Raw genomic sequence first — 27,464 nt, forward strand, 5'->3', positions numbered from 1 at the left:
CTTACTATTTCAAGGTTCAAACGCTGCATGTCCTTACACAGCTCGTCAGCAACGACTAACGCATTAACACTATGACTTGATTTCCTACTCAAGGCATCCGCAACTACATTGGCTTTTCCCTCATGGTACTGGATATCCAAATCATAGTCCTTAATTAACTCCAACCACCTTCGTTGGCGCATATTCAAATCCTTCTGTGTGAAGATGTACTTCAAATTTTTGTGGTCCGTAAATATCCTACACTTCACACCGTACAGATAGTGTCTCCATATCTTCAATGCAAACATTATAGAAGCCAGCTCTAAATCATGGGTAGGGTAATTGGATTCATATGGCTTCAATGTCCTTGATGCATACGCAATAACCTTCCCGTTCTGCATCAATACACACCCTAGACCATTCTTAGAGGCATCACTATACACATCATATGCACCACTCTCATAAGGTGCCCTTGCTGCAACAAGGGCACCTTATAAGCTGCACATAAGGTGCCCTTGTTGCAAACAAGGGCACCTTATAAGCTTCACATAAGTTGCTCTTGTTGCAATCAAGGGCAACTTTTGTGTTTAATTTTTTAAAAAAAAAAATTAAAAAATCTGCAATATAATTCCTAATATTCTGCAATATAATTTCTGATTTTGCAATATAATTTCTGTTTCATCAAACACCAGCTTTACATTCTCAAAAATGATATAAATTTCAAATTTCCAATAATATTACCGAATTAATTCAAATGTAATTAATTAAATCGATAAATAACAAAATAATGTAAGAGTCACGAATAACTACAAATCTGCTCTATTTATTACACTGAGGGTAGTTCACAATCGTTGAAGTAAATAGCCCACTTGTCTCGAACCTCATCCAACTCCTTTTTGGTAAAGGGCTCCTCCCTTGGAGTTTTGAAAACCTTTAAAAGAACACCGTACATGCAAACCAATAAATTAAATTAAGTTTCATATGCGAAAACAAAAATTAGATTGGTTGCGAAAACAATTATATTGGACAAAAATGACATTTTTTAACCCAACTACCAACAAACGAACCTATTTTCATATTCTAAACGTTTTTCATGATACATATGAGTAGTTATATGATTATAAGATTCATTTCAAGTTCGTTATGCACGTCTATGGTTCATTTGGGTCGATATAGGTCATTTATGGTTAAAAAATGGCATTTTCGATCCTAATTACCAACAAACAAACCTATATCCATATTCTAAATGTTTTTCATGATTCTTATGATTAATTATATTATTATAAGACTCATTTCAACTTCGTTATGCACGCTTAAGGGTCATTTGGGTCGATATAGGTAATTTATGGCCAAAAATGGCATTTCCGATCCCAACTACCAACAAACGACCCTATTTCCATAATCTAAACGTTTTTCATGATTCATATGATTAGTTATATGATTATAAGACTGATTTCAAGTTCGTTATGCACGTCTATGGTTCATTTGGGTCGATATAGGTCATTTATGGTCAAAAATGGCATTTTCGATCCCAATTACCAACAAACAAACCTATATCCATATTCTAAATGTTTTTCATGATTCTTATGATTAATTATATTATTACAAGACTCATTTCAACTTCGTTATGCATGTTTAAGGGTCATTTGGGTCGATATAGGTAATTTTTGGCCAAAAATGACATTTTCGATCCCAACTACCAACAAACGAACCTATTTCGATATTCTAAACGTTTTTCATTATTCATATGATTAGTTATATGATTATAAGACTCATTTCATGATATTTATGAACGTCTATGGGTCATTTGGGTCGATATAGGTCATTTTTGGCTAAAAATGGCATTTTCGATCTTAACAACTAACAAATGAAGCTAAGGACACTTTCTAAATCTTTTTCATGATTCATATGATTAGTTATATGTTTATAAGACTCATTTCAAGTTCTTTATGCACACATAAGGCTCATTTGGTACGATATAGGTCATTTATGGCCAAAAATGGCATTTTCGATCCCAAATACCAACAAACGAACGTATTTCCATATTCTAAACGTTTTTCATGATTCATATGATTAGTTATATGATTATAAGACTCATTTCAAGTTCGTTATGCACGTCTATGGTTCATTTAGGTCGATATAGGTCATTTATGGTCGAAAATGGCATTTTCGATCCCAATTACTAACAAACAAAACAATATCCATATTCTAAACGTTTTTCATGATTCTTATGATTAATTATATTATTACAAGACTCATTTCAACTTCGTTATGCATGCCTAAGGGTCATTTGGGTCGATATAGGTAATTTTTGGACAAAAATGGCATTTTCGATCCCAACTACCAACAAACGAACCTATTTCGATATTCTAAACATTTTTCATTATTCATATGATTAGTTATATGATTATAAGACTCATTTCATGATATTTATGAACGTCTATGGGTCATTTGGGTCGATATAGGTTATTTTTGGCTAAAAATGGCATTTTCGATCCCAACAACTAACAAATGAACCTAAGGACACTTTCTAAATATTTTTCATGATTCATATGATTAGTTATATGTTTATAAGACTCATTTCAAGTTCTTTATGCACACATAAGGCTCATTTGGGACGATATAGGTCATTTATGGCCAAAAATGGCATTTTCGATCCCAAATACCAACAAACGAACCTATTTCCATATTCTAAACGTTTTTCATGATTCATATGATTAGTTATATGATTATAAGACTCATTTCAAGTTCGTTACGCACGTCTATGGTTCATTTAGGTTGATATAGGTCATTTATGGTCAAAAATGGCATTTTCGATCCCAATTACTAACAAACAAACCAATATCCATATTCTAAATGTTTTTCATGATTCTTATGATTAATTATATTATTATAAGACTCATTTCAACTTCGTTATGCATGTTTAAGGGTCATTTGGGTCGATATATGTAATTTTTGGCCAAAAATGACATTTTCGATCCCAACTACCAACAAACGAACCTATTTCGATATTCTAAACGTTTTTCATTATTCATATAATTAGTTATATGATTATAAGACTCATTTCATGATATTTATGAACGTCTATGGGTCATTTGGGTCGATATAGGTCATTTTTGGCTAAAAATGGCATTTTCGATCCCAACAACTAACAAATGAACCTAAGGAAACTTTCTAAATCTTTTTCATGATTCATATGATTAGTTATATGTTTATAAGACTCATTTCAAGTTCTTTATGCACACATAAGGCTCATTTGGGACGATATAGGTCATTTATGGCCAAAAATGGCATTTTCGATCCCAAATACCAACAAACGAACCTATTTCCATATTCTAAACGTTTTTCATGATTCATATGATTAGTTATATGATTATAAGACTCATTTCAAGTTCGTTATGCACGTCTATAGTTCATTTAGGTCGATATAGGTCATTTATGGTCAAAAATGGCATTTTCGATCCCAATTACTAACAAACAAACCAATATCCATATTCTAAATGTTTTTCATGATTCTTATGATTAATTATATTATTATAAGACTCATTTCAACTTCGTTATGCATGCCTAAGGGTCATTTGGGTCGATATAGATAATTTTTGGCCAAAAATGGCATTTTCGATCCCAACTGCCAACAAACGAACCTATTTCGATATTCTAAACATTTTTCATTATTCATATGATTAGTTATATGATTATAAGACTCATTTCATGATATTTATGAACGTCTATGGGTCATTTGGGTCGATATAGGTCATTTTTGGCTAAAAATGGCATTTTCGATCCTAACAACTATCAAATGAACCTAAGGACACTTTCTAAACGTTTTTCATGATTTATATGATTAGTTATATATTTATTAAACTCATTTCAAGTTCTTTATACAAATCTAAGGCTCATTTGGCTCGATATAGGTCATATTTGGCCAAAAATGGAATTGTCAATTCCAAATATCAACATGGCTGGTTCAAAATAACACAAGCATAGAAATAGTCCTAAATGATGAACGGTTGAAGTGTAATAACTGTAATGATCAGCAGCCGAACATATCAGTTTTTGATATGTTCAGCAGCTTATCTATTGCTGCTGATCTGCTGTTGAACAGATCAGTTAACTGATGTGTTCAGCTGCAGATCAGCAGCAGCAGATCAGCTGCTGAACACATCAGTTTCTGATCTGTTCAACTGCTGATCTGCTGCTGCTGATCTGCAGCTGAAGAGATCAGAAACTGATTTGTTGAGCAGTTGATCTGCTGCTGTTGATCTGCTGTTTAACATATCAGAAACAGAATCTGTTCAGCTGCAGATCAGCAGCAGCAGATCAGCTGCTGAACACATCAGTTTCTGATCTGTTCAACTGCTGATCTGCTGCTGCTGATCTGCAGCTGAACAGATCAGAAACTGATCTGTTCAGCAGCTGATCTGCTGCCAGGCTGCCATAAGTCCCTCGACACTATAACCAGGGATTCACGCTTCTGAATCACTAAACCAGTATTAACATAACATTTTCATTCTGTTTTCTTCCTGCAACTAACATAACACCAACTGAAATGAAACCAATCTAAACTACCCTTATCAAGTCCTAAAAACCAAGCACAGAAACACCAAAGGATAACACAAGATGCACTCAAGTCTTTGTTATTTTACAATTCAAACCCGTTTAAGCCTAAGCCTTGCATTTCCAATATATAGAATAAATGGGGATTTTACTACATTTTGGGGGATCCTAGAAGAACCATACTTTGTCCAAGAATCATGTGCATCCTCTAACATCTGGAGAACCACGCAGGTAATATTCAATTAAAATTCCCTAGTATGAAGTAACTATTTCTGAATGTTTAAGCTAGAAATTCTGCCAATAAATAAAACTGATAGATTTAATCATAAATGAATAGTCACGCATAATTACAAGTAATGAATTTTTAATATCTACTGCAATTAAAATGTAAGCAATATAATGGTTTAGATTTATACCATACTTTTATAACCTTGCCTGACTAGTCCAATATCACAAATGTAAAGTAAAATTTGAACTGAAAGAACCATTGTTATTTCTACTGAAAATGCTAATCAAATCATAAATCAAATACACGCAACGAAGGTGAGCCACTGACTATTAAGAGTCAAGCAACTTCAAGACTTTGTCTTGAAAGAATTATCAAGTTAGATATTGAGCAGAATATAATGGTAGATTAACTTTTTAAAACAAAACAAGGATTCATTGTACCAAATTCAGAGGCGTTTAATCCAAGGTTCGGGGAGAGAATTCAAGACAAGGAATCAGATAAAAACATGTCTAAATATCAAAGGAATGTTTATTAATAACAAAAAACCATTCAATACCAAGAAACACTTACTTCCGTTGTAATGGTGAACTCCGACCTTAGCTAACATAGCATAGTACTCAATCTCAGACTTCCTCAGAGGTGGGCAATTGTTTGAGATGATGATCAACTTTGCTGAAAGAAATAACAAGTGCGTATCTTACCATTACATTTCACACAAGTCAAGAATAAAACAGCAAGTTCAATTTTTTTTAAAAAGACCTTAACACCAAATTCAGAAGGCATGAAACAGGAAACCCAATAAATGTGAGACTAAACTAAGACTAATTCGATGGCAACATTGAGCAAATGGGCAATAAAAAGTAGAATAAACCACATATTCAACAACACCAATTATACATGACTGCAAACAATCAGGCCGTCACAACCTAGAAATACAGCATCAACAAAACATGGGGATATTATTTCCACAAACCGATCTACCATTTAGAATTTCTATTCAAATATCAAGAAAACAACCAAAGATCGAATAAAATAGCAAAAAAAGAAACGCGAAATAGTAAATATTCCAATTCAATTAAACCAGCATAATTTATTAAAATCGCAATTAAAACCAAGAAACAAAACCCTAATTTGGAAAATCCAGAGAAAGGAGAATCATACCATCATCATCAGTGAGAGAGCAGTTGTGCTTGCGGTGAGAGTTTTGGGAATCGGTCGCCATGGTCGGGAAGAAAATCTGGGGTTCCGAGCATAGGAGGCGCAGCGTGGGGCCTCGTCGCCGGTGAAGATGAAGCAGAGCCTCAAAGAAGATCGACCGGACGTTGGAGGCGGTGGTGATGGTGCGCGGTGATGGTGGACGGAGGGTTGAGTGTGGACGAGAGAAGAAGGAGACGTGTCACGTGACTGTTGCAAATGAAGGGAAAGATGTGAATTGCGTGAATGCTTAGGTCTTAAGTTGCCCTTGTTTCAAATTGAAGGGAAAGTTATTATTCATTTAATTTTTATTTTTTTTAACCATTATAAGTTGCTCTTGTTGTATAAGGGCAACTTATGTTGAGCAACTTATAAACTTTTTTCCTCTAGTGCTTTCCAACCAAAACTCACACTTTGAGAACTTGGCATACAACTGGTTATCTCTCAAGGTACTCAACACCGATCTCAAGTGTTCCGCGTGATCCTCTTCACTCTTCGAATACACTATGATGTCATCTATGAAAACCACTACAAACTTGTCCAAATAGGCATGGAATACACGGTTCATTAAGTCCATAAATATTGCAGGGGCATTGGTTAACCCAAAAGGCATAACAGTGAACTCATAATGTCCGTATCTAGTCCTGAATGCGGTCTTTAGTATGTCATGGTCAGCGATTCTCAATTGATGATAACCCGGATGCAAATTGATCTTTGAAAATATTCTTGCTCCTTTTAGTTGGTCAAATAGGTCTTCTATCCTAGGTAATGGATACTTGTTCTTGATTGTGACCTTATTAAGCTCCCTGTAGTCTATACAGAGCCTCATACTTCCATCCTTTTTCTTCAGAAACAACACTGGTGCTCCCCAAGGCGATGCACTTGGCCTAATATAACCTTTCTCCAATAGATCCCCTAGTTGGCCTTTTAACTCATTCATTTCCGCTGGAGCCATTCGATAAGGTGCTTTTGAAATAGGGGCGGTTCCAGGCACTAAATCTATGGTAAAGTCAATAGGTCTATTGGGAGGCATCCCCGGGATCTCTTCTGGAAATACATCAAGGAATTCATTGACTACTGTAATATCCTCAGGGTGATCCTTGATCACATGCTCTAGGTTCCTCACATTGCATAAGAAGGCTGGGTTCCCTTTACTGACTAGCTTCACGAGTTCCATTGCCGTTATGATTCCTATGTTCTTAGGCTTACCAAAACGACGATATGACACTACTTTGCCTAGGCTACACCTCAAGTAAACCTTCTGCTTCTCACAATCTATTTTGGCTTTGAACTTGGCCAACCAATCCATCCCTAGAATTACATCTAGCTCTCCTAACTCAAATTCGATTAGGTTAGATAAGAACACGGTCTTGGCTATGGTCAAAGGCACATCTCTATGAATTTTGGTACACTTCACTATAATACCAGTAGGTATGACTATAGGTACCTCAATTGGTTCAGGCTCTTTCAACCCTAGTTTTCCCAAAGCATCTACTGATATAAAAGAATAAGTCGCATCAGAATCAAATAGAACTTTAACTAAAATGGAATTAATAGAAAAAGTACCCGCTATGACGTCAGAGGAAGTCTCCGCTTCTTGCCTAGATATCACATTAAACTTTCCTTGGGCAACTCCTTTGTTATAGCCACCTCCATTGGTGTTCCCATTGTTGTTTCGGTTCCCATTCTGCTGTTGGTTTCCTCCAGGCTTTCCATGGTTCTGGTGGTTGCCATTGCTGTTGCTATTGTTACCACCTTGGTGGTTCCTTTGGTTTCCACCTCCATTTCCCCCATTCCGGTTCTGATTGTTCCGGTTATTGCCTTGGTGGTTACCTTGGTTAGGCTTTCCATTCTTAGAATAGTATTCATACTCCCTATGGCCTAACTTTTGACAGAATCTACAAGTCACCAAATTTCCATCACAATCCTTCCCATGGTGATTCATGTTACAGCGCCTACATTCGTAGGTCCATACTCCATTCCTTCCAGACTGATTTCCACCACCTTGGTTGTTGCGATTACCACCATTGTTAGCCCTAAACTGGAAATTCCCATTTCCTTTGTGCTTCTTAAAATTCCCCTGATTCTAATGGTTATTCCCTTGATTCGAGCTTCCACCATCCTTTCTCTTTTCAGCACTACCATTCTTCCTTTGCTGTAAACCATACAGGTGAGCAGCTTTTCCGTACAGGGTGTGTAATGAGGTAAAGGTCTCTCCAGACAACAACAGCTGTAAGTCCATGGTCAAACCATTCTCAAATCTTTGAGCCCTGAGCTCTTCCGTTGCCACCACTTCAGGTGCAAACCTAGACACCTCTATAAACTTAGAATAGTATTCCGTCACAGACAGACCTCCCATTTTGAGTTCAATGAACTCTTGCGCCTTTTGCTTTTTCAGATAAGGTGGGTAAAACTTGTTCCTTAGTGTAGTTTTGAATGCTTCCCATCCAAAGTTAGGTGTGGCTCTAAGGGTATTTTCACATCGTTGCCACCATAAATCAGCTTCACCTCTTAGGTAGTACACAACACTATTCACCCTAAGGTTTTCGGGGCAATTCACAGCTACAATGAGTTTATCAAACTCTCTCAACCAGTTCTCAAGCACACTCGGTTCAATCTCTCCGCTATAGAGTGGAGGCTTGATTTGAGCTATTTTCTTAAACATTTCCCCAGCCGGATCATGCACTGGGTTGGCTCTGGTTTGAGCTAGGTCTCGAACTACCTCAACTAGTTGTCTAACCACTTCAGAAATCTCTTGGTTAGCTATATCCCTTCTCCTGAATAAATAAAAAGGCTAACTTTAATATTGGTTGGACATGAAATTACTAAGGCACTAGTTTAACAACGAACCTACTCACAACAAGAACACATTTAGGCGCAACCTAGGCGAAGAGTTGGCGCCATTCTTGGGCCTTCTCACCCCACTATTCGATGCAAGTAAATTTAGATGGTTGCTACTAAACCACCTTGCACATAAAATTTCATTGAAGAAATAACAAGTAATCCCTTTGCGATACCCACAAGACTTAGAATTGAGAATTGAACTTAAAGGATAACGAAAAAGGAAATTCTATTCTTTTATTAAAAATCCAATGAATAAGTCTTACATCCACTAATGCCATAGCATTTATTCTCCAACTATGATAAAACTAAAACCATAAATAGTAGCTTTGCTACTTTATTAATCAACGGAAAATAAAACTAAGGATTACATTTCTCTAGAGACTAACGTCATCACGACGATCATTTCTTTCCTTGTATTGCGCTGGAGTAAAGTCTTGATCATTAGGATCATCCAAGTCTTCTTTCGGATCCGAGTCTTCATCCATAGCCCCATCATTTTGCTGTGGCTCACTATCAACCACATTATTCTCTTCAAACTCATCTTGAGATCCACTGGATATCTCAATGGTGGGTTCAGGAACTATAGGGTTAGGATTTTCAATCTCTACCACATCATCATCACTATCCTCCTCAACCTCACTAGCTTGCTCATCATGGATCATGCCATCATCACCATCACTTTCTATTCCTCCATAGCCCATACCTAGACCCGCAGAATACTTCCTATCCTCATAACTATTTTCCGCAACCTCTAAGATAGTAGCAAGAACCTCAGAGTCATACTTCCACCTACCATCACTAGTCCCATATTTGTACCAATTAGGGGTACCATCACCAAAATGCATGTCACTGAACTTGTTCTTGAGGTCTATGTAAGGGTTCTTATGGGGTAAACAATGTATAACCATACTAGCCATCATATCTTTGTGCCTAAGGTGGGGCATATTCTTGGTCGAAGCCAAATAGTCACAAGCAAACACGATCTTCTGAACATACGTGCGAGGAGTCTCATTAATTATCCATCTTCTTTAAGTATCCTAGACTGGTGAACTTAGAAGGTAGCATCCTTAATTCCTGAAAATTCACAACTCAAAAGTCTTACTAACGCGTTTCCATAGAAATTCCAACCCCAAAAGGATACAATAAATAGTTCGTGGAGCCATACAATTTCAATGCACAAATATATGCTCAACATGAAATATGATGCAATTAATCACATAAAGCAAGATAAAACATGGTAAGAACATATTCATGGCACTTAATAAATCACATTGTCACATAATATGCATTCTTAGACTAATATGCCCTTCTTAGTCTACCCAATTCTCACTTGAAAATAATATTAATTTTCGAAATTAATTAAGAAATAACTCCTAACTTAGTTGAAATTATTTAAATTAAAATCGAAAATTAATAAGAATTATTGATTAATTAAATAAATAAATAAATAAATTTCGGATGATTTAAAATAAAATAAAAAGAAATCCGAATTTTTTTAAAAAAAAAAAAAATAAATTCGAAAATATTCGAATAAATAAGTAAATAAATAAATAAGTAAAATATTAAAATAATTCGGATATTTAAAAGAAAAAAATTCCGAAATTATTAAAATAAATTTGAATTATTTTCGAAATTTTCGAATAAAAAAAATTTCGGAAAAATTAATTAATTTTACGTAATAATCCAACTTTTCAACTCATTTCAAACGACCCAAAATAATTGATATTTGACCTTTAAAATATTGAGTACTCAAAATAATACGTTTTGACTTTAGGAAATTAATTTTCGAAAATCCTAAAGTTCCGCAATCATAGTTTAAGGATTTACCACTTTGCACTATTAGTTAATGCAAAGCAGCTCTCAAACTAGAGCTCTGATACCACTTTGTAACACCCTAATAATTTCTTGCTTTTATAAAACCATTTTCCAACTTAAATAAAGGAATTACTAAAGTATTACCGCCACCGTGACAACGGTTAAGTCTATTACCAGAATTACGCAGCGGAATTAAATGTCAACTAACTTTTAAAAAAACATAATTAATGAAATATTGAGGCCTCCTGCAATTTGGAACCATAATGGCCCAAAACCCAAAGTATAAATAATTCAAACATTTCAAACATAGTAAAGTTAAATAGTTGAAAATACGAAAACATGCAACTCTCTCGATCATCCCAAGCCACGTGATTCCGATCAACCAACCTGCTATTTTATTCTACTCCCCATCAATGCAAGTGCAAATGATAGATCATCATAGGGTCATTAAGGCAAAGGACATGACCAAAACACACACAAAGCACGTAGTCAGCAAAAGCTGAGTACTTACAAGAATAGAGTGAAATGAAACTAAAACATGCATCACTCACTAAGTACTAATCAACATGCAAAAGCCATATAATAATTAACAACCAATCATGAATACAAGACTCGACACTTGACTCGACTCTTGACTCACAATTTAATTAGAATAAGCTTCGAACGGGCCAAAAGAATAATCCACAAAGGGAAAAGGTGGTGGGAGCCAACCATACACCAAATATATAATAATAAAATCGGGCCATACCGAGTGTCGGGCCATACCGACGGAATTCCTGCACATAATATAAATGAAACAACGTCTTGTATTATTAGTAGGAGTACGAGCTTTCCGGAAAGACTCCCCCATTGTTCATACTCAAGGTATATACGTTCCAAGAGTTTTGAAGCTTGTTCTGGTTGCACTTTACGTTTATTAATATTTTATAAAAGGCGAACTCAAGACTCACCAACATGCACACATACAATTAATAAACAACAACCAAAACAATCTTATTTTAAATGCTTTAGGACTTGTGATCAACAAGGCAAGACACTTGTGATATTACTACCATGTTCCTCCTCACCAAGGTGAGACTCCACATCATGCACATTATCATGAGGGTTGTGCCCTTGCACGACAAATCCTAATTCATTTCATACATAATATTCCCAACTGAACCCTACATGTGCGGTGGCTTACGTCAGCTAACCCTTCACATGTGGTAAAATAAGTAGTACAACGAGGTACGAATAATTGGCTCAAACTATGCTAGACATCCCGTACAATAGCATACAAATAAATAATCCATCCCTTGCATGTGAAATAAACCATACATGCATAAATATTGAACAACATGATTGACAATGAAATCCATGCTCATAATAATTCCAACATGCTTGTTCAACAATTGATCCAATAAATCCATCATCACAAATCACATGCTCGTTCACCAAAATAAACATGATTCCACATAATGTAATTCACATCATCAACAATCATGTAATGTCATTGACAAAAGGTGTGGTCACCCTAGACTTGTACGTACCTTGAATACCTAAGCGTAGGGGCCACTTTGCAATAACGAGCACTCAACTAGAAATCACCTCCTATCATCAAAATAATGAAACTTAAATTATTTCCATGTTCATTAAATTTCCAGCAACTTTGTAAAATTTAAAACCTCATTTAGACTTTAGAATTCAATCGTTTTTCAATAATAAAAACGTCTCAATTTGCAAAATCAATCCCTAGTACGAAAACATACTTTTTCCTCCTTTAAAATCAATAAAAATCAACACATTAAACCTTTATTCAAATCTGAAAATATAATTGATTATCATAATTAAAATCATCACCTAATTATGCTAATCAATTGACTCATTTGGTCTAGGTTAAAACCCCTAACTTGAAAATCCCAATAACACTAGTTTATTATCATAAAAATCAATGCTTTATTCAATAAACAAATCTGAAAATTTATCCTTTAATAATTAAAACAAACCTAATGAATCACAACACGCAAATCCTCAAACCACGATATTCATAACCGGTTCCCAGCATTTTAATTACTCAAAACAATATTAATATAATAATTTAAAATACGGAATTTAAATAGAATAGGTAAGGAAGAAGAGAATTATATCAATCCGGCCTATAGCACGGAACAACCACGAATTAGAGTGATTGGGCGAAAAGGAATTGAATTACGAACACGAACACCACACACACACACACGTCCGTGTGTGTGCGCGCGCAACAAGGGGCGACGAGCAAGAGGGCAGCGCGCGCGGGCTGCGCGCAGCGTGCGAGCGAGAGAGGGACAAGCAGGAGGGGCAGCGCGCACGGCTGGGCGCAGCGCGCGAGCGAGACGAGGGCAGGGGTGTGCGGTGCACACGAAGCAACAACAACACAGCAGCAAAGCACCAGCAGCTATGCGCGTTGGCTGGGCGGGCTGCGAGAGAAAGGGAGACGAGAGGCAAGGGGTGTGGGCGGTGTTGCGTGCACGAGAGCACAAGCGAGCACAAAGAGAGGGGCGAGGGACGAGGGCTGTGCGAGAGGCACGAGGCACCAACGAGCAATGGTGCTTGGTTGAGTGCGGGGCAAGGGGGACGGCACAAGAGGGCCGAAAGAAAGAGAGAGAGAGAAGAGGAGTGTTGGGCAAGCAAAGCAAAAATAGGGTTTATGAATTTTAGGGGCTCATTTAATGATGGGGGAGTCCTATTTATAGGCTCCCTAATCCCTTGATGGGCTAGGCTTAGGAGATTTGAGTTGGGCTTAGGAAATAAATGATTTGGGCTAGCTTAGGATTTAAATTAAACTCTTTTGATTGGGCTCGTTTAGTAAAACGAATTGGACTTTTTATTTAAAACCCGAAGCTTTAAAAATTATTTGCAACTCATTAAATTCCCGACTCAAGAATTAAATTAGTTTCGTAATTAATTAAAATAATAAATATTCTAATTAATTAAAATACATTAAATAAAATGCATTTAAATATTATTTAAATGTTAATAAATCTTAAAATGCTTTATAAATATAATAAAATATACTTATAAATATTATAAAAATACGAGGTATTACAACAAAGAACTAAGGAATTGAATTAAATTGCAAGAAATTGAAAGAGAGTTGAAGAAATTACAACTTGAAGCTTCAAAGCAAGGAGTTTATCTCTCTAGAAAATGCTGAAAATGTATATAGGAATTCTAAAAATGTTAATCTAAAATTTAATATTCTAAAATTAAAATGAACAATTTATTTATAAGTTTACCCCAAATAGAAGCTTAAATTCAAAAATCTGCAGCCCGCGCAACTGTTCGGTCGCACATACCCTCTGTGCGATCGAACATAGAAAGCTTATTCGAGCAACCTTTAAATCCTGTGCGAGCAAACGAAGCGAAGACGAACTCCTTCGTCATGTGCGACCGAACAGAGAATCATGTTCGGTCGAATGATCTTTTCTTGTGTCTTCTTCGAACTCTAATTTGGTCGAACAACTAGTCATGTGTCGGCGCACAAATTCTTGTGCGGTCGAACAGAATCTTGTGCGGTCGTTTACCAAAATTGGGGCATTCTGTCTCTAAAATCAAATCTGTGCGACCGTTTAACAGAGCTCGATCGCACAAAGGGGCTTTTGTGTGATCTAACAAAAAGGGTTGTTCGTTCGCACAAAGCTCCATCTTCCATGAATCCACCAGTTCAGCACTGTTCGGGCGCACGAACTTCTGTTCGGTCGCATATGCCCTGTTTTGGCTCAATTCTACTTGTGTTCCATCATATTTCACCATATTCCCCTATAAAGCACAAGATGGAAATGAACTTATAAAAATCATACGAAAAGCTATAAAAACTATGAAAAAGCATAATAAACTAACATGAAATCCTAAGCTAAGAGCGACATAAATGTCGCTCATCAAACTCCCCCAAGCTAGGCGTTTGCTAGTCTCTAGCAAACCAAGCACGATATAGGGAAGAATGAGCAATTATTCAAATTCTAAAAACTACAAAAACAAGAACTACAAGAATTTACATCCTAACTCACTTTCGTAGGAATCACAGTTGCATTTAAGCGCATGCAACAAGCTCTTTAAACCCCACAATCGCTGATAAGGGCGAGTGGGATCTCGCAAGGGTTTCCAAAGAAATCACCCATAACTCTTCCAAAAATTTGAATCAAGGCAAGACCTAAAATGAAAAAAAACCAAGAAAAGGAAAGAAAAGAAAGAAGAAAGAAAAGAAAAAGAAAGAAAGGAAGAGAAAATAGAAAAGAAAGAAAAATGAAAAATAAAACTACAAAATTCAAGAAAAGGGCATTTATTATGGAACGAGCACAAAAGGATGCTAATATTACTAACTAAATAAACGAATGCACGCTAACCAATATCCTAAGTCGAGTGAAAGATTCAAATGCCAAGCAAAGAGAACTAAGGGCAAGCACTTATCAATTCCCCTTCAACCGAGCATACCATGTCAAATCTCTAGATCCCATCCACCCTTAAGAATAGTTTCTCATGACGCGACGAAGGCGCCAGAAAACAAGAATTGCAAGGGAGAAGAGAAGGTTACCCGACATCTTAGCATGACAATCTCATTCCATAAATTTGACCAAATCCTCCCTCCACATACAAAGACTCGACTCAAAAGGGTCAAGAGGACTTTTTAGGGTGTAACGTAGGCTAGGGGTAAGGTGTGGAACAAATTTGGTAATTGGTGCTCATACCTAAAGTGAAGCGCAATGAATGAACTCAACTCAAGCAAATCGAACCAAAACAAACTCATACCACTTATTTGGGGTACCCCCAAGCTTATTCAACAACAAAACTAAACTAAAACTCTTTTTGCACTTTTCTTGATTTGATTTTCTCTAGTTTTTGTGTTTCAAGTGAACTTTTCTCATTGCCTTGTTTTTCTCTATTTTTGGCTTTTTTTTCAAAACTTTCCTTTCTCTTTTTGCATATGCATCATTTATTCACTATATGCAACATAATTCCCCAACTTTGCCATTCATACTAATATCAATCATTCTTCAACTTTGCATAATCATTCAAAACCATCAAGCATCATAACTCAAAGCTTCACTATGACTTCTAAGGGTGAAAATAAAACAAAGGCTATTAGGCTTGTAATGTGCTTATAAGAAATGAAGGGGAAAGGCTCAAATGGCTAGAAAGGGGGCAAATGAAAACAAAAATATATGAGAAAAATAGAAAATAAAGTCCTAAACTAAAAAGAAAAATAGTCACCCAAAGAAATACCTCTATCGTCCCCTAAAGTAGTTCGGTCGCGGTCTCGGGAAGGAAATAGTCAAATTCGGGAGATAAGAAAGTCAATGCCAAGGATCCATGCCACTCAATATATGTAAACAATGTGTTTGGGCTAATGTGAACATGATCCTCACCAATGGGAGCAAATACTACTCTCTCCGGTTTCAAGTCACTAGAGAGATCGACACCATCTTACCACAAGCCAAGGGTTAAAGACGCATGCTACCCAAAGTTCAACCAACTTTCTTGACAACTAAATCCTATATTCGACTAAGACATTGAAAACCGTGCAAACATCTACCAATTAGGAATAAAAGCATTCTAGCCTACAAGTTCCAATTTTATTTGCCCAAATCAAGAATATTGCCTAAGAAAACCTAGAAAACCTTGCCTTGAAAAAAGGAAAGGAAAACAAAGAAAAAGGAAAGAAAAGGGAAGAAAATAAGAAATCATACAAAAGGAAAACAAAAATAAACAAAAGAAAACAAACGAAACTAAAAGAAACTAAAATCAAACTAAAATCAAACTAAAAACAAAGAAACTAATATATACAAGTGCACACAATGGTATGATTTCAAAGACAAGAGCATCACAAATAGGCAACTACACAACAAAACTCCCCCCAAGCTTGAATTAGGCCATGTCCTCAAGGCCTAAAACAAAACTAGGAGGGGCACAGCTACCCATCCAACCAAATGCCCCATATGCAATATGCCCGTCCCAAAGAATGCAAGGGAGATAAAAGGATATTACCGGAAATATCGTGGGAGCAAGTCCCGCAAAGAACCGGTAAAAACTGAACAAACTCACCGAAAAATTGACGAACTAGGCAATGGTGGAAAGCGTGAACCCACCTCAAAAAAACCATACCAAAATCATGCATAGAAGCCGCGGGGTACCTCCCGGAAGCGCTCGTTTAACGTCATTAGCTTGACGAATCCCCCCAAGCTCATGGGGGTTTTTTGAGGTCCAAGGAAGCAAAAGAGCCAATAGAGTCTCCCAAGTAATAGTGCTTGAGCCGATGACCATTCACTTTGAAGGGCCCGGAATCATCATTCCAAATATCGATTGCACCATGCGGGAAGAACCGAACAACATCGAATGGACCGCTCCACCGGGACTTGAGTTTTCCTGGGAATAACCTCAAGCGGGAGTTATAAAGGAGGACCTTCTCCCCCTCCTTGAACTCTCTCTTTTCAATCCTAGCGTCATGATATTGTTTAGAACAGGCTTTGTAAATGCTCGCCGAGTCATAGGCGTTCATGCGGAGCTCCTCTAGCTCATGGAGATCAAGCAAGCGCCGCTCACCCGCACTAGTTAGCTCAAAATTCAAAGTTTTGATGGCCCACATGGCCTTGTGTTCAAGCTCAACCGGCAAGTGGCAATTCTTTCCATAAACAAGCTTGTAAGGAGTCATCCCGATTGGTGTTTTGAAAGCCGTTCTATACGCCCATAAGGCGTCATCAAGCTTGATGGACCAATCCTTCCGGTTCTTGGCAACCGACTTTTCGAGAATAAACTTGATTTCCCGATTGGTAACTTCCACTTGGCCGCTAGTTTGAGGATGATAACCCACGCAAACTTTGTGATGAACACCATACTTTCGCAAGAGGGTCTTGAACTTCCCATTGGAAAAATGGGATCCTCCATCACTAATCAAGGCCCTAGGAACCCCAAAACGCGAAAAGATGATCTTCTTGAAGATATTGATAACCACTTTGTGATCGTTGGTGGGAGAGGCAATGGCTTCCGCCCACTTTGAAACATAGTCAACCGCTACAAGAATATAGAGGTTGTCATAAGAAGAAGGGAAAGGACCCATGAATTCAATCCCCCGCACATCGAACACCTCCAACTCCAAGATAGGATTTTGTGGCATCTCATGTCTCTTGGAAATATTCCCCGTTCTTTGACAACGATCACAAGACTTGACAAATGCCCAAGCATCCCGAAAAAGGGTGGGCCACCACAACATACTTTGAAGGATCTTGGAAGCGGTTCTATCAACTCCCATATGCCCACCACAAGGGGAAGAGTGGCACATACGAAGAACACTAGTGAATTCCTCATCCGGAACACACCTCCTTAAAAGGTCATCCGGACACCGTCTCAACAATGTGGGCTCATCCCAAATATAGCGCCTAGAATCATACTTCAACTTGTGGCGCTCTTGAGTTGTGAGATCTTCGGGGATCGCCCCACAAGCCAAATAATTCACTATGTCAACAAACCAAGGAAGAGATGAACTTCCAACCATGTACAAGGTATCATCTCGCAAAGCATCTTCAATTGGCACATCATCCGTAGCCTCACCCCCAAGTTCTAGCCTAGATAGGTGGTCGGCCACCACATTCTCGGCTCCTTTTTTATCTCGAATTTCGATGTCGAATTCTTGGAGGAGGAGCACCCAACGAATTAGTCTAGGTTTGGCCTCTTTCTTTGCCATAAGATATCGAATTGCCGCGTGATCCGTGTACACAATAGTCTTCGACCCCACCAAATAAGTCCTAAACTTTTCAAAGGCATGCACAATGACGAGAAATTCCTTCTCGGTCGTGGTGTAGTTGGCTTGTGCTTAATTCAGAGTCTTAGACATATAGTAGATCAGATCACATGAAGATTTTTGTCCTTTCGTTGACCAAGGACTCCCCCAACCGAGAAACCACTTGCGTCACACATCAACTCGAAAGGAAGAGACCAATCCGGAGCTTGAACTATAGGAGTAGAAATAAGGGCACTCTTGATTGTGTTGAAGGCCTTGAGACACGCGACATCAAAGTGAAAGTCGCACTCCTTTTGGAGGAGGTTGGTGAGAGGCCGAGCAATCAATGAAAAATCTTTAATGAACCGCCTATAGAATCCGGCATTCCCAAGAAAGGACCGAATCCCCTTAACATTGACCGGGGGAGGTAGCTTCTCTATGACCTCGATTTTCGCTCTATCTACCTCAATACCACGGTGAGAGACCTTGTGCCCGAGAACAATTCCTTCCGCCACCATGCAGTGGCATTTTTCCCAATTGAGCACCAAGTTAAATTTTTCACACCTCTCAAGACACTTTTCGAGATTGATGAGGCATTCATCATAAGTGGCACCCCCCACCGAAAAGTCGTCTATGAACTTCCATTTCTTCCTCGAGCATGTCACCAAAAATACTCATCATGCACCTTTGGAACGTCCCGAGGGCATTGCAAAGCCCGAAAGGCATCCTCCTATAGGCAAATGTCCCATAAGGGCAAGTAAATGTAGTTTTCTCTTGGTCTTCCGGGTTTATGGGGATTTGGAAGAACCCGGAATAGCCATCAAGAAAGCTAAAATACTTATGTTTGGTTAGACGTTCAAGCATTTGATCAATAAATGGTAGAGGAAAGTGGTATTTCTTAGTGGAAAGATTGAGTTGGCGGTAGTCGATACACATGCGCCACCCGGTTACCGTCCGGGTGGAAATGAGCTCTCCATGTGCATTCTTTACTACCGTCATCCCACCTTTCTTGGGAACCACATGGACCGGGGATACCCATCGACTATTTGAAATAGGATAGATAATCCCGGCCGCCAAAAGTTTCATGATTTCCTTCTTAACCACCTCTCCCATAGGTGGATTAAGTTTTCGTTGCCTTTCATGATGTGGGACAGCATTGTCCTCAAGCTCTATATGATGCATACAAAGTGTTGGGCTAACACCTTTCAAATCACCAATGGTGTAGCCCAAAGCCCTTTGATGACGTTTCAAAACATTAGCGAGCTTGAGCACTTGCTCGTCATCCAAAGAAGAGTTGATAATAACGGGGTAAGAAGAATATGGACCGAGAAAGATGTACCTTAAGCTCGAAGGTAAAGGTTTTAGCTCTACCTTAGGAGCTTCCTTACCGATTCGGCATTCATGATTATCCGAAGCTTCATTTTGATCAAGCACAATCAAGAATTGCTCCGATTGAGCGCAAGGTGAGGTAGAATCCAATAGTTCTTTGTAGTTGGCCTCTTCAATCCCTAAATCACCTAAGCCTTCTCTATTCAAAAGAGCAAACTCAAGTGGATCGTTAGTAGTGAGCAAGTGCTCATGCATGTCATGCACTAAGGGGTCAAAAGAGTCGACCAAGAAACATTTCTCATTAGTAGAACTAGGATAACTCATGGCCTTATTCAAGTCAAAAAACAAACTATCCTTCCCAACTTTCAAAGTAATTTTCCCTTGCTTGACATCCATAATGGCCCCCGCCGTGGCAAAAAATGGGGGACCAAGAATAATAGGGACATGCACGTCCTCATCTATATCTAGGACCACGAAATCGACGGGGATCACAAATCCCCCAACTCTCAAGGGTACATCCTCAATCTTGCCAATAGGTTATTTGACCGAACGGTCGGCAAGTTGCAGTTGGTTGGGACAAGATCACCAACTTCAAGCTTGGCAAACACCGATTAAGGCATTAGACTAACACTAGCACCCAAATCACATAAGGCATTGCTTATTTCAAGCTTCTTAATAACACAAGGGATAGAGAAACTACCCGGGTTTGGTTAAGAATAATAGCACTACAATTTTCGGTGAGGTTCACCGTCTCCTTTACGTCGCAATCCCGCTTCCCACTCAAGTCTTAAGAAATCTTGAGTAGGTTGGCATTTGTTTCAACGCATCCGTAAAGGGGATAGTGATATGCAATTTTTGATGAACATCAAGGAATTTTGAGAATTGCACATCTAACTTATTCCTTATGAATCTTTGGGGATAGGGAAGTTTAGGAGTGGGGAGAGGTAGAAGAGTTGCCTCTTTTGGTATAGGAGTATCACCCACATCATCGATGGGAGGCTCCTCTTCTACCACATCATTGTTGCTAGACTCAACGACTCCCTCTTGATCCTTCCCATTGGACTTAGAAACCTTATTAGCTCTAGGAACATCATCTAAAATCCTCCCACTCCTTGTCACTATGGCATTCATTTGCTTTGGAACGTGACTTTGGGGTGGAAGACTAGTATGCACTTATTGTTCTTTGATGGTGCTAGCTAGTTATGCTAGTTGAGTTTCAATCATTTTCAAGTGAGTGTTGGATTGCTTGAATCCATCCTCAAACTCAACATTCTTCTTGGCTTGCGCCCCCAAGAACGACTCCATGAGAGCCTCATGTTAGGTTATGATACATATGACAATTCATAAATCATGCGGAAAAACCATAAAGCCAGGAAAACATATTATTTACACATAATCATTTAGCATAGTTTAGATGCATACACTTTGTTGCGTGCCTTCCCTAGCTGCGCCCGAACCGAACAAGAACAAGTCTTTAGGACTCCAAGTGTTGTCCCTCCGTAGATAGTCCACAGCACGTCCTGATCCGCCTTAAGATTGACCAACTAGAATCGCCCTTAAGGCACTACTTATTTTCGGCTAAATGGGCAAGAGTTATGGCTGATTTTTCTGCTTAAAAATCCTAGCTTTGAATACTTGAAAACTTGTGTAAAGCTCGTATAAAAATTTATGACCCTAGGCATATATTTATAGAACCTTGGAAAGGATTTCGAATCCTGTTAGAATACTAATTAATTAATTAGAATCCTATTAGAACTCCAAATAATTAATTTAATCTTTTAGGATTAGGATTTAATCTATGCACGAATTCCGATATCTTTAGGATTCATATAGCACGTACACACACACCGCACGAGCATCACACGCCCATGCGCAAGCTTTGCGGCCCACGCTGTGCGCACGGCGCACAGGCCCACTGGCCGCAGCCCATTTGTGCGCGCGCGCCAGCCTTGGCTGGGACTGGCCTTGCGCTGGGCCTGGTCGAGGCATTGGCGTGTTGTTGGATGCGTGTGGCTTGCTGGGCGATGGCCTGGCTTCGTGCTGGGCCCTCGTCCGGCAGGCCTCGTCCGATGGTTATTCATACGATACGCTTCCGATTAAATTCCCGGTTCCGGAATTCATTTCCGATACGAACAATATTTAATATTTCCGATTCCGGAATCAATTTCCGTTTCGAACAAATATTTAATATTTGCGTTTCCGGAATTATTTTCCGATTCCGATAATATTTCCGATTCTGACAATATTTCCGTTTCCGGCAATATTTCCGATTCCGGCAATATTTCCATTTCCGATAATATTTTCCGATACGTACCATGTCTCCGTTTCCGGCAACATCTATGACTTGGATAATATTTATATTTCCGATACGATCCATATTTCCGTTTCCGGCAATATCATCGTTTCCGGAGTATTCATTTCTTGCCTGTGACGATCTCAGCTCCCACTGAAACACAATCCGTCGATTCCGAATATCCATAGATGGAGTATTTAATGCCATTAAATACTTGATCCGTTTACATACTATTTGTGTGACCCTACGGGTTCAGTGAAGAGTAAGCTGTGGATTAATATCATTAATTCCACTTGAACTGAAGCGGCCTCTAGCTAGGCATTCAGCTCACTTGATCTCACTGAATTATTAACTTGTTAATTAATACTTAACCGCATTTATTAGACTTAACATAGAATGCATACTTGGACCAAGGGCATTATTTCCTTCAGTCTCCCACTTGTCCTTAGGGACAAGTGTGCATTTCCTAATTCCTTTGTCGCTCGATGCTTGCTCTTGAACATAAGGTAAGAGTTGTCATCCTTATTATGTCCAGAGGTGTTTCTCGGTTTCAGAGTTCAACTGATCAAATAAACAGATAATCATTGCCTATGACTCATCCGAGCACGGCCATGCATTTCACAGTTTCTAGCTCTCCGAGTGGCCTTGTACAACTTTTAAGCATCTCATCCCGATTTATGGGAGGACAATCCCAATCTTGCGATCTTGAGATTAGACTTCGTTTGATAGGTGATTACCTGAGCGTTGCCTTTATAGCCTCCTTTTACGGTGCGACGGTTGGTCAACGTCAAAGCAACCAGTTCTCAAACAAGTAATCTCAAATCACTCAGGTATTGAGGATTTAGTGTCTAATAATTTTAATGAAATTTACTTATGACAGATTTTCATCTCTTACAGTAAAGTTTCATAGGTCTTGTCCGATACTAGTCTTCCCAAAGTAAGTATCTATGCAAATGATTATGACATTGCCATGTCCACATAGTTCAAGAAACAGAACTACTAGTCATCTTGCATTCTAATCGTCTAACGTTTTCTATGCGTCCAATTTTATAGAAAACTCCGACTAGGGACCATTTTCAACCTTTGACATTCAAGTTCACTTGATAGACATTTCTTAGTCACAGGACTGGTCCTGACAGTCTATCTTGAATATATCGTCAAATTGAAGGGATTCATCATTTAATAAACCACAAATTAAATGGAAAAATGAATTCTTTTCATTTATTGTGAATGATTAACCAATAATGTTTTACAAAGATTTAAACTCTAAAACTTTAAAACATTAAACAGGGATATCAAAGCCATTCTCCAATATGCTTGATTCCCATAGCTGCAGTGTGCGAGTTGTGCTTCGCCTGCGGCAGAGGTTTAGTCAATGGATCTGATATGTTCACTACAAAAAAACGCGGCACATTGTGACGCTTTTTGGGACAAATTGCGACGCTCTAAAGTGTCGCTATTTCACATAGCGACGCTTTGGGAGAGGGTCGCTATTTTCATTGCCGCTATTTACCGACGCTTTAGAGCGTCACAATTTGCACAACAGCGATGTATTTCTCCGTCGCTAATTGGGATATAGTGACTCTATAGGGAGTCGCAATATTTAGACTATATAAAGCGTCACTATTTGCACGCGTATAGACACATTTTTCCGCCACTATAAACCATATAGAGACGCTTTAGACACCCGAAATATATAGACTCTTATTAGAGTCACTATATGTGCGAGGTCTCCCCATTCCCTCCAAAATAATTTAGACCCTTTGAAGCGTCACAATTTGAATCATATTATTTTTCATATATACGTAATAATTTAGAGACTTTGGAGCGTCACAATTTGCATCATATTTTTTTTTCATATATATATATATATATATATATATGTATATATATATATATATATATATATATATATATATATATATATATATATTATTTTTCATGAATTATCTATAAAAAAATATATCGACCATAGATAATAAATCATAATCAAATACAAATATTAACTTACTACGTACGTACACGTACTATCATAAAGCAACATATATATATATATATATATATATATATATAGCTTTAAGATAGTACGTGTACTTAAGTAGTTAAGTAGTTATATATATATATACATCATGCTATGATTCATATATATACTTAAGTAGTTAATTTAGAAAAAGTGATAAAAATCATCTATACATTAAATTAATTCGCAGAGTCTAGTCAAACTGAAATAAAAGCGATAGTTTTAAAACAAAAATAACTTTCTAACTAGCATTATCATTTTTTCTACAAGATGGTCCAAAACTAAATAAAAACAAGGTTACGAACAAGTAAACCTATCCTTATGCTAGCTTAGCTTCAAGATAACTTGTTCATCTCTTGATCTACATTTACTATTACCACTTGAATCATCAATAATCTGCAAAGAAAATTTATGTCAAATATATATGAATTGAGTATGATGAACATTCCATAAAATCAAGGGAAAATTAACAACAAGGTCAAGAACAATGTTAAAGAATCATGATTAGTTGTTTACCTTAGTAATAATTCCATAAAGAAAGGTAACAAAGAATCACATTTTAATCAGTTGATAGAGAACACAGAACGATAATTAACAATACCACACAGATAGAACAGAAGTCTCAAGTTCTGGATTTGGAAGAAATCCTGATAATAAAATCAGCAGCTCAAACCAGTAACCACTCTAAGCTACAAGCACATAGAAGTAAGCAACTACGGACTACCAATCTCATGAATCCCTAAACAACACCTCAATAACAATTCAATTACTACTCAATTCAGTCACTACTAAAGTACTAATCATAATCTAATAATCAGTAGTCTACTGGTTGGGTGCTGATATATTGCAACAGGTTCTTGCTTGCTGCAACTGGCCACATTTTCCTCTGCTTCTTAATTCTAAAATACAATTAGATAATGTGACTAATTATTGATCAGTCTTGGAAAGCTGTGGCATGTGAGCTTGTGGCTAATGATTGATAATTTACTTACACATGTTCAGGAGCTATTATCAAGTTATGCATCCAACTACAAATGTAAGACATCAATGGACTAGAAGACATCTACAAGCTTGGCCTACATGTCACAACAGTGGACTAGAAGACATCTGCAAGCTTGGCCTACCACAAGACAGCAGAATTCTTGGCCTACCATAGTCATGGCAGACTAGCTGAGTTTCATGGCACACTAGCTGAGATGGTTGCCAAAAAAAAGACTATCGAGCTATATCACCTTAGAATGATGAATCACCGTAAAAAATACTAGCAGACTAGCTGTAGTTATGTATCGTTCTCTTAAGAACAACTGCAGTATGCTATTAGTATCTCTAATGCAGTATGTGAAATTGTTTCTAAACATGACTCACATCAATATTCGCAAATGAAAATACGATGACCTACCTCAATCGGAAATAACATTATTCGCGAAATGAAACCAGCCCAGCATACTCAGCAGTACAACACAAACTCCTCCCAGAAAACCGTGAGTCCAGAAACTTAAACTACATCCCAAAGCACAGGAAACATGCAGCATACAAGATATTTGAACCAGCTAGCCATGCACACACAATCACAATTTAAGAGGGTTCGGACTTCAGAATAAGGAAAAATCAAACCAAGGGAGCAATAGGTTTAGTAGCATCAGCAGTAGCAATCTACTCGCGTTTACTTAGTCAGAACAGAACTGATCTGACCAGTTCTGATTATTTTTTATAAGATCAGTTCTGTTCTAACCAGTTTTGTTTAGATCATTTCTGTTCTGATCAGTTAGTTATGTTCTAACCAGTTCTGTTTAGCCCAGTTTTGTTTAGATCAGTTATGTTATGATCAGTCTGTTCAGACCAGTTCTGTTCAAGCTTATATTTTCACCTGCTGATGAGAAGGTAATGGTCATGGATTACATCGCGGAGTTTTGAGCTAGAATCTAGGGTCGATTAGTGTGCATATCGTCATATCCTACCAGCCTAAAGATAATTCTCAAAGTTTCAGCTAATATCAATATAATACCTTATTATGATAATACTAAATCTAAGCATCTACCTTCTAATCTCACCATCATCCATAAGTAATCGACAACTATAAAGCTTGTTTCAGCTAAAAGTTTATCTATAAAGCATGAAATGCAGTTAATTAATTCCTTATGAAATTACCTTGCATTTGGCAATAGTGTCAAAGTCTCATTTCTCGGCCTGGTTGTCACCATTGCCACCAGAATCATCAGTAATCTACAAAAAGCATTTTAATATGTAAATTAGATATGCCACATTTCAGGTAATGATACATGATGCTCAATCAGAATAATTTCCAGAAATAACTAACCATATTTATTGCTGATTCCGCACCATCTAAAAGGTTCGATGAAACATTCCCTTTGCGTACTTCCTTCAAAACTTGTCCCAAAAAAGAAGCAATCATTTTAAATGATTGTGTTGTTTCTTCAAACTTGGTGTTCAGAACTTGATTTTGTTGCCCAAGGTCCTCATTTTGCTTCTTGACAACTGATATTTCACCTTTCATGTTCTCCACTTCCATAGCATTGTTGTTAACATAGCTTGACCCTTCTTTCCTCAGCAAACCTTCCACTCCAAAGATTTCGCTTTGCTTCACTCCAAATCCATAATTCAGAGGACGTTTAGGTACTTCACCTTTATACATGAGCTCATTAAAGGCTGCATTCTCAATTTCAATTACGAGCTTTGAAGAAGAGGAACTCGCAAGATTTTCTTGGACCTTTTTGTTGGCATCCTCCTGTTATATAATATGAAAAGATCACTCAAAATCTATTAACCAAGAATACTATGTACAAGCAAAGAAAAAAATAAATAGACTTCAAGAGACAAGATTGATTTATAGAATTAGCTCAATGCAATGATAACACAAATTGATGAGGAAGTGTGCCCTCTTTAAAGCTTCCATCTTCTTTGGCGTAAACTGATTTGAAAAATGCCAATTCGCTAAACACTCCTTTCTTCTCTTTCTGCAATTTCAGGAAAAAAATAAATTGAAAACTGAAATTTTGAAGTTCTTAAACCGACTATCACTATATTTGTTTAACACTTTGAGTTGTTATCCCCGTAGTAGGGTTGCTGGGTGCATTGCCACTTTGCAAGGGGTGATAGAGTCGGCAACAGAGGCAGTGACATCAGCAAGCTCTCTGCTAATTGTGTCGGGCTAAGGGGAATTCAGGAGTACGTTTCCTTGTAGATGCAGGGAAGATAATAAACAGAAGAAATATCAGCCAATAGTTGCTTTATACCTGTATTCAGTTTGTTTTGTTTCTGTAACAAGTGGCAAATATTAGTTCTAGTTATTAAGATATTAGGTAAATAAGTTTTTGCAAACTTGTTTGCAGGTACATTTTCTTTGCATTATTTTTAGTTTATCTTACATGTTCCAATAATTAAAATCAATATGGACATTGATGAATCCCATGATCCGAGCTGGCCTCTATGCTTTTGACAGAGGACTAACAGATAA

General features: G+C 37.7%; 1 protein-coding gene and 2 long non-coding RNA genes across 3 annotated transcripts; all 3 read right to left on the reverse strand.

Annotated features, from left to right (window-relative positions):
• Positions 1-688: 688 nt before the first annotated feature.
• Positions 689-6,196, reverse strand: LOC130461126 (uncharacterized). Its single transcript, XR_008921502.1, has 3 exons — positions 5,927-6,196; positions 5,336-5,437; positions 689-910 (listed from the first exon to the last, which is right to left on the reverse strand). It is a non-coding gene; the product is annotated as an uncharacterized lncRNA (long non-coding RNA).
• A 12,273-nt stretch (positions 6,197-18,469) lies between these two features.
• On the reverse strand, positions 18,470-18,865 carry LOC130461722 (uncharacterized mitochondrial protein AtMg00860-like). Its single transcript, XM_056829903.1, has one exon. The coding sequence runs from the start codon at positions 18,863-18,865 to the stop codon at positions 18,470-18,472; it is 396 nt and encodes a 131-aa protein (XP_056685881.1).
• Positions 18,866-24,263: 5,398 nt separating this feature from the next.
• LOC110776480 (uncharacterized) lies at positions 24,264-26,436 on the reverse strand. The gene is made up of 3 exons (XR_002530148.2): positions 26,307-26,436; positions 26,138-26,212; positions 24,264-24,385 (listed from the first exon to the last, which is right to left on the reverse strand). It is a non-coding gene; the product is annotated as an uncharacterized lncRNA (long non-coding RNA).
• Positions 26,437-27,464: the final 1,028 nt, after the last annotated feature.

Source organism: Spinacia oleracea, chromosome 5 (genome assembly GCF_020520425.1).
Source record: "Spinacia oleracea cultivar Varoflay chromosome 5, BTI_SOV_V1, whole genome shotgun sequence".
Lineage (NCBI taxonomy): Eukaryota > Viridiplantae > Streptophyta > Magnoliopsida > Caryophyllales > Amaranthaceae > Spinacia > Spinacia oleracea.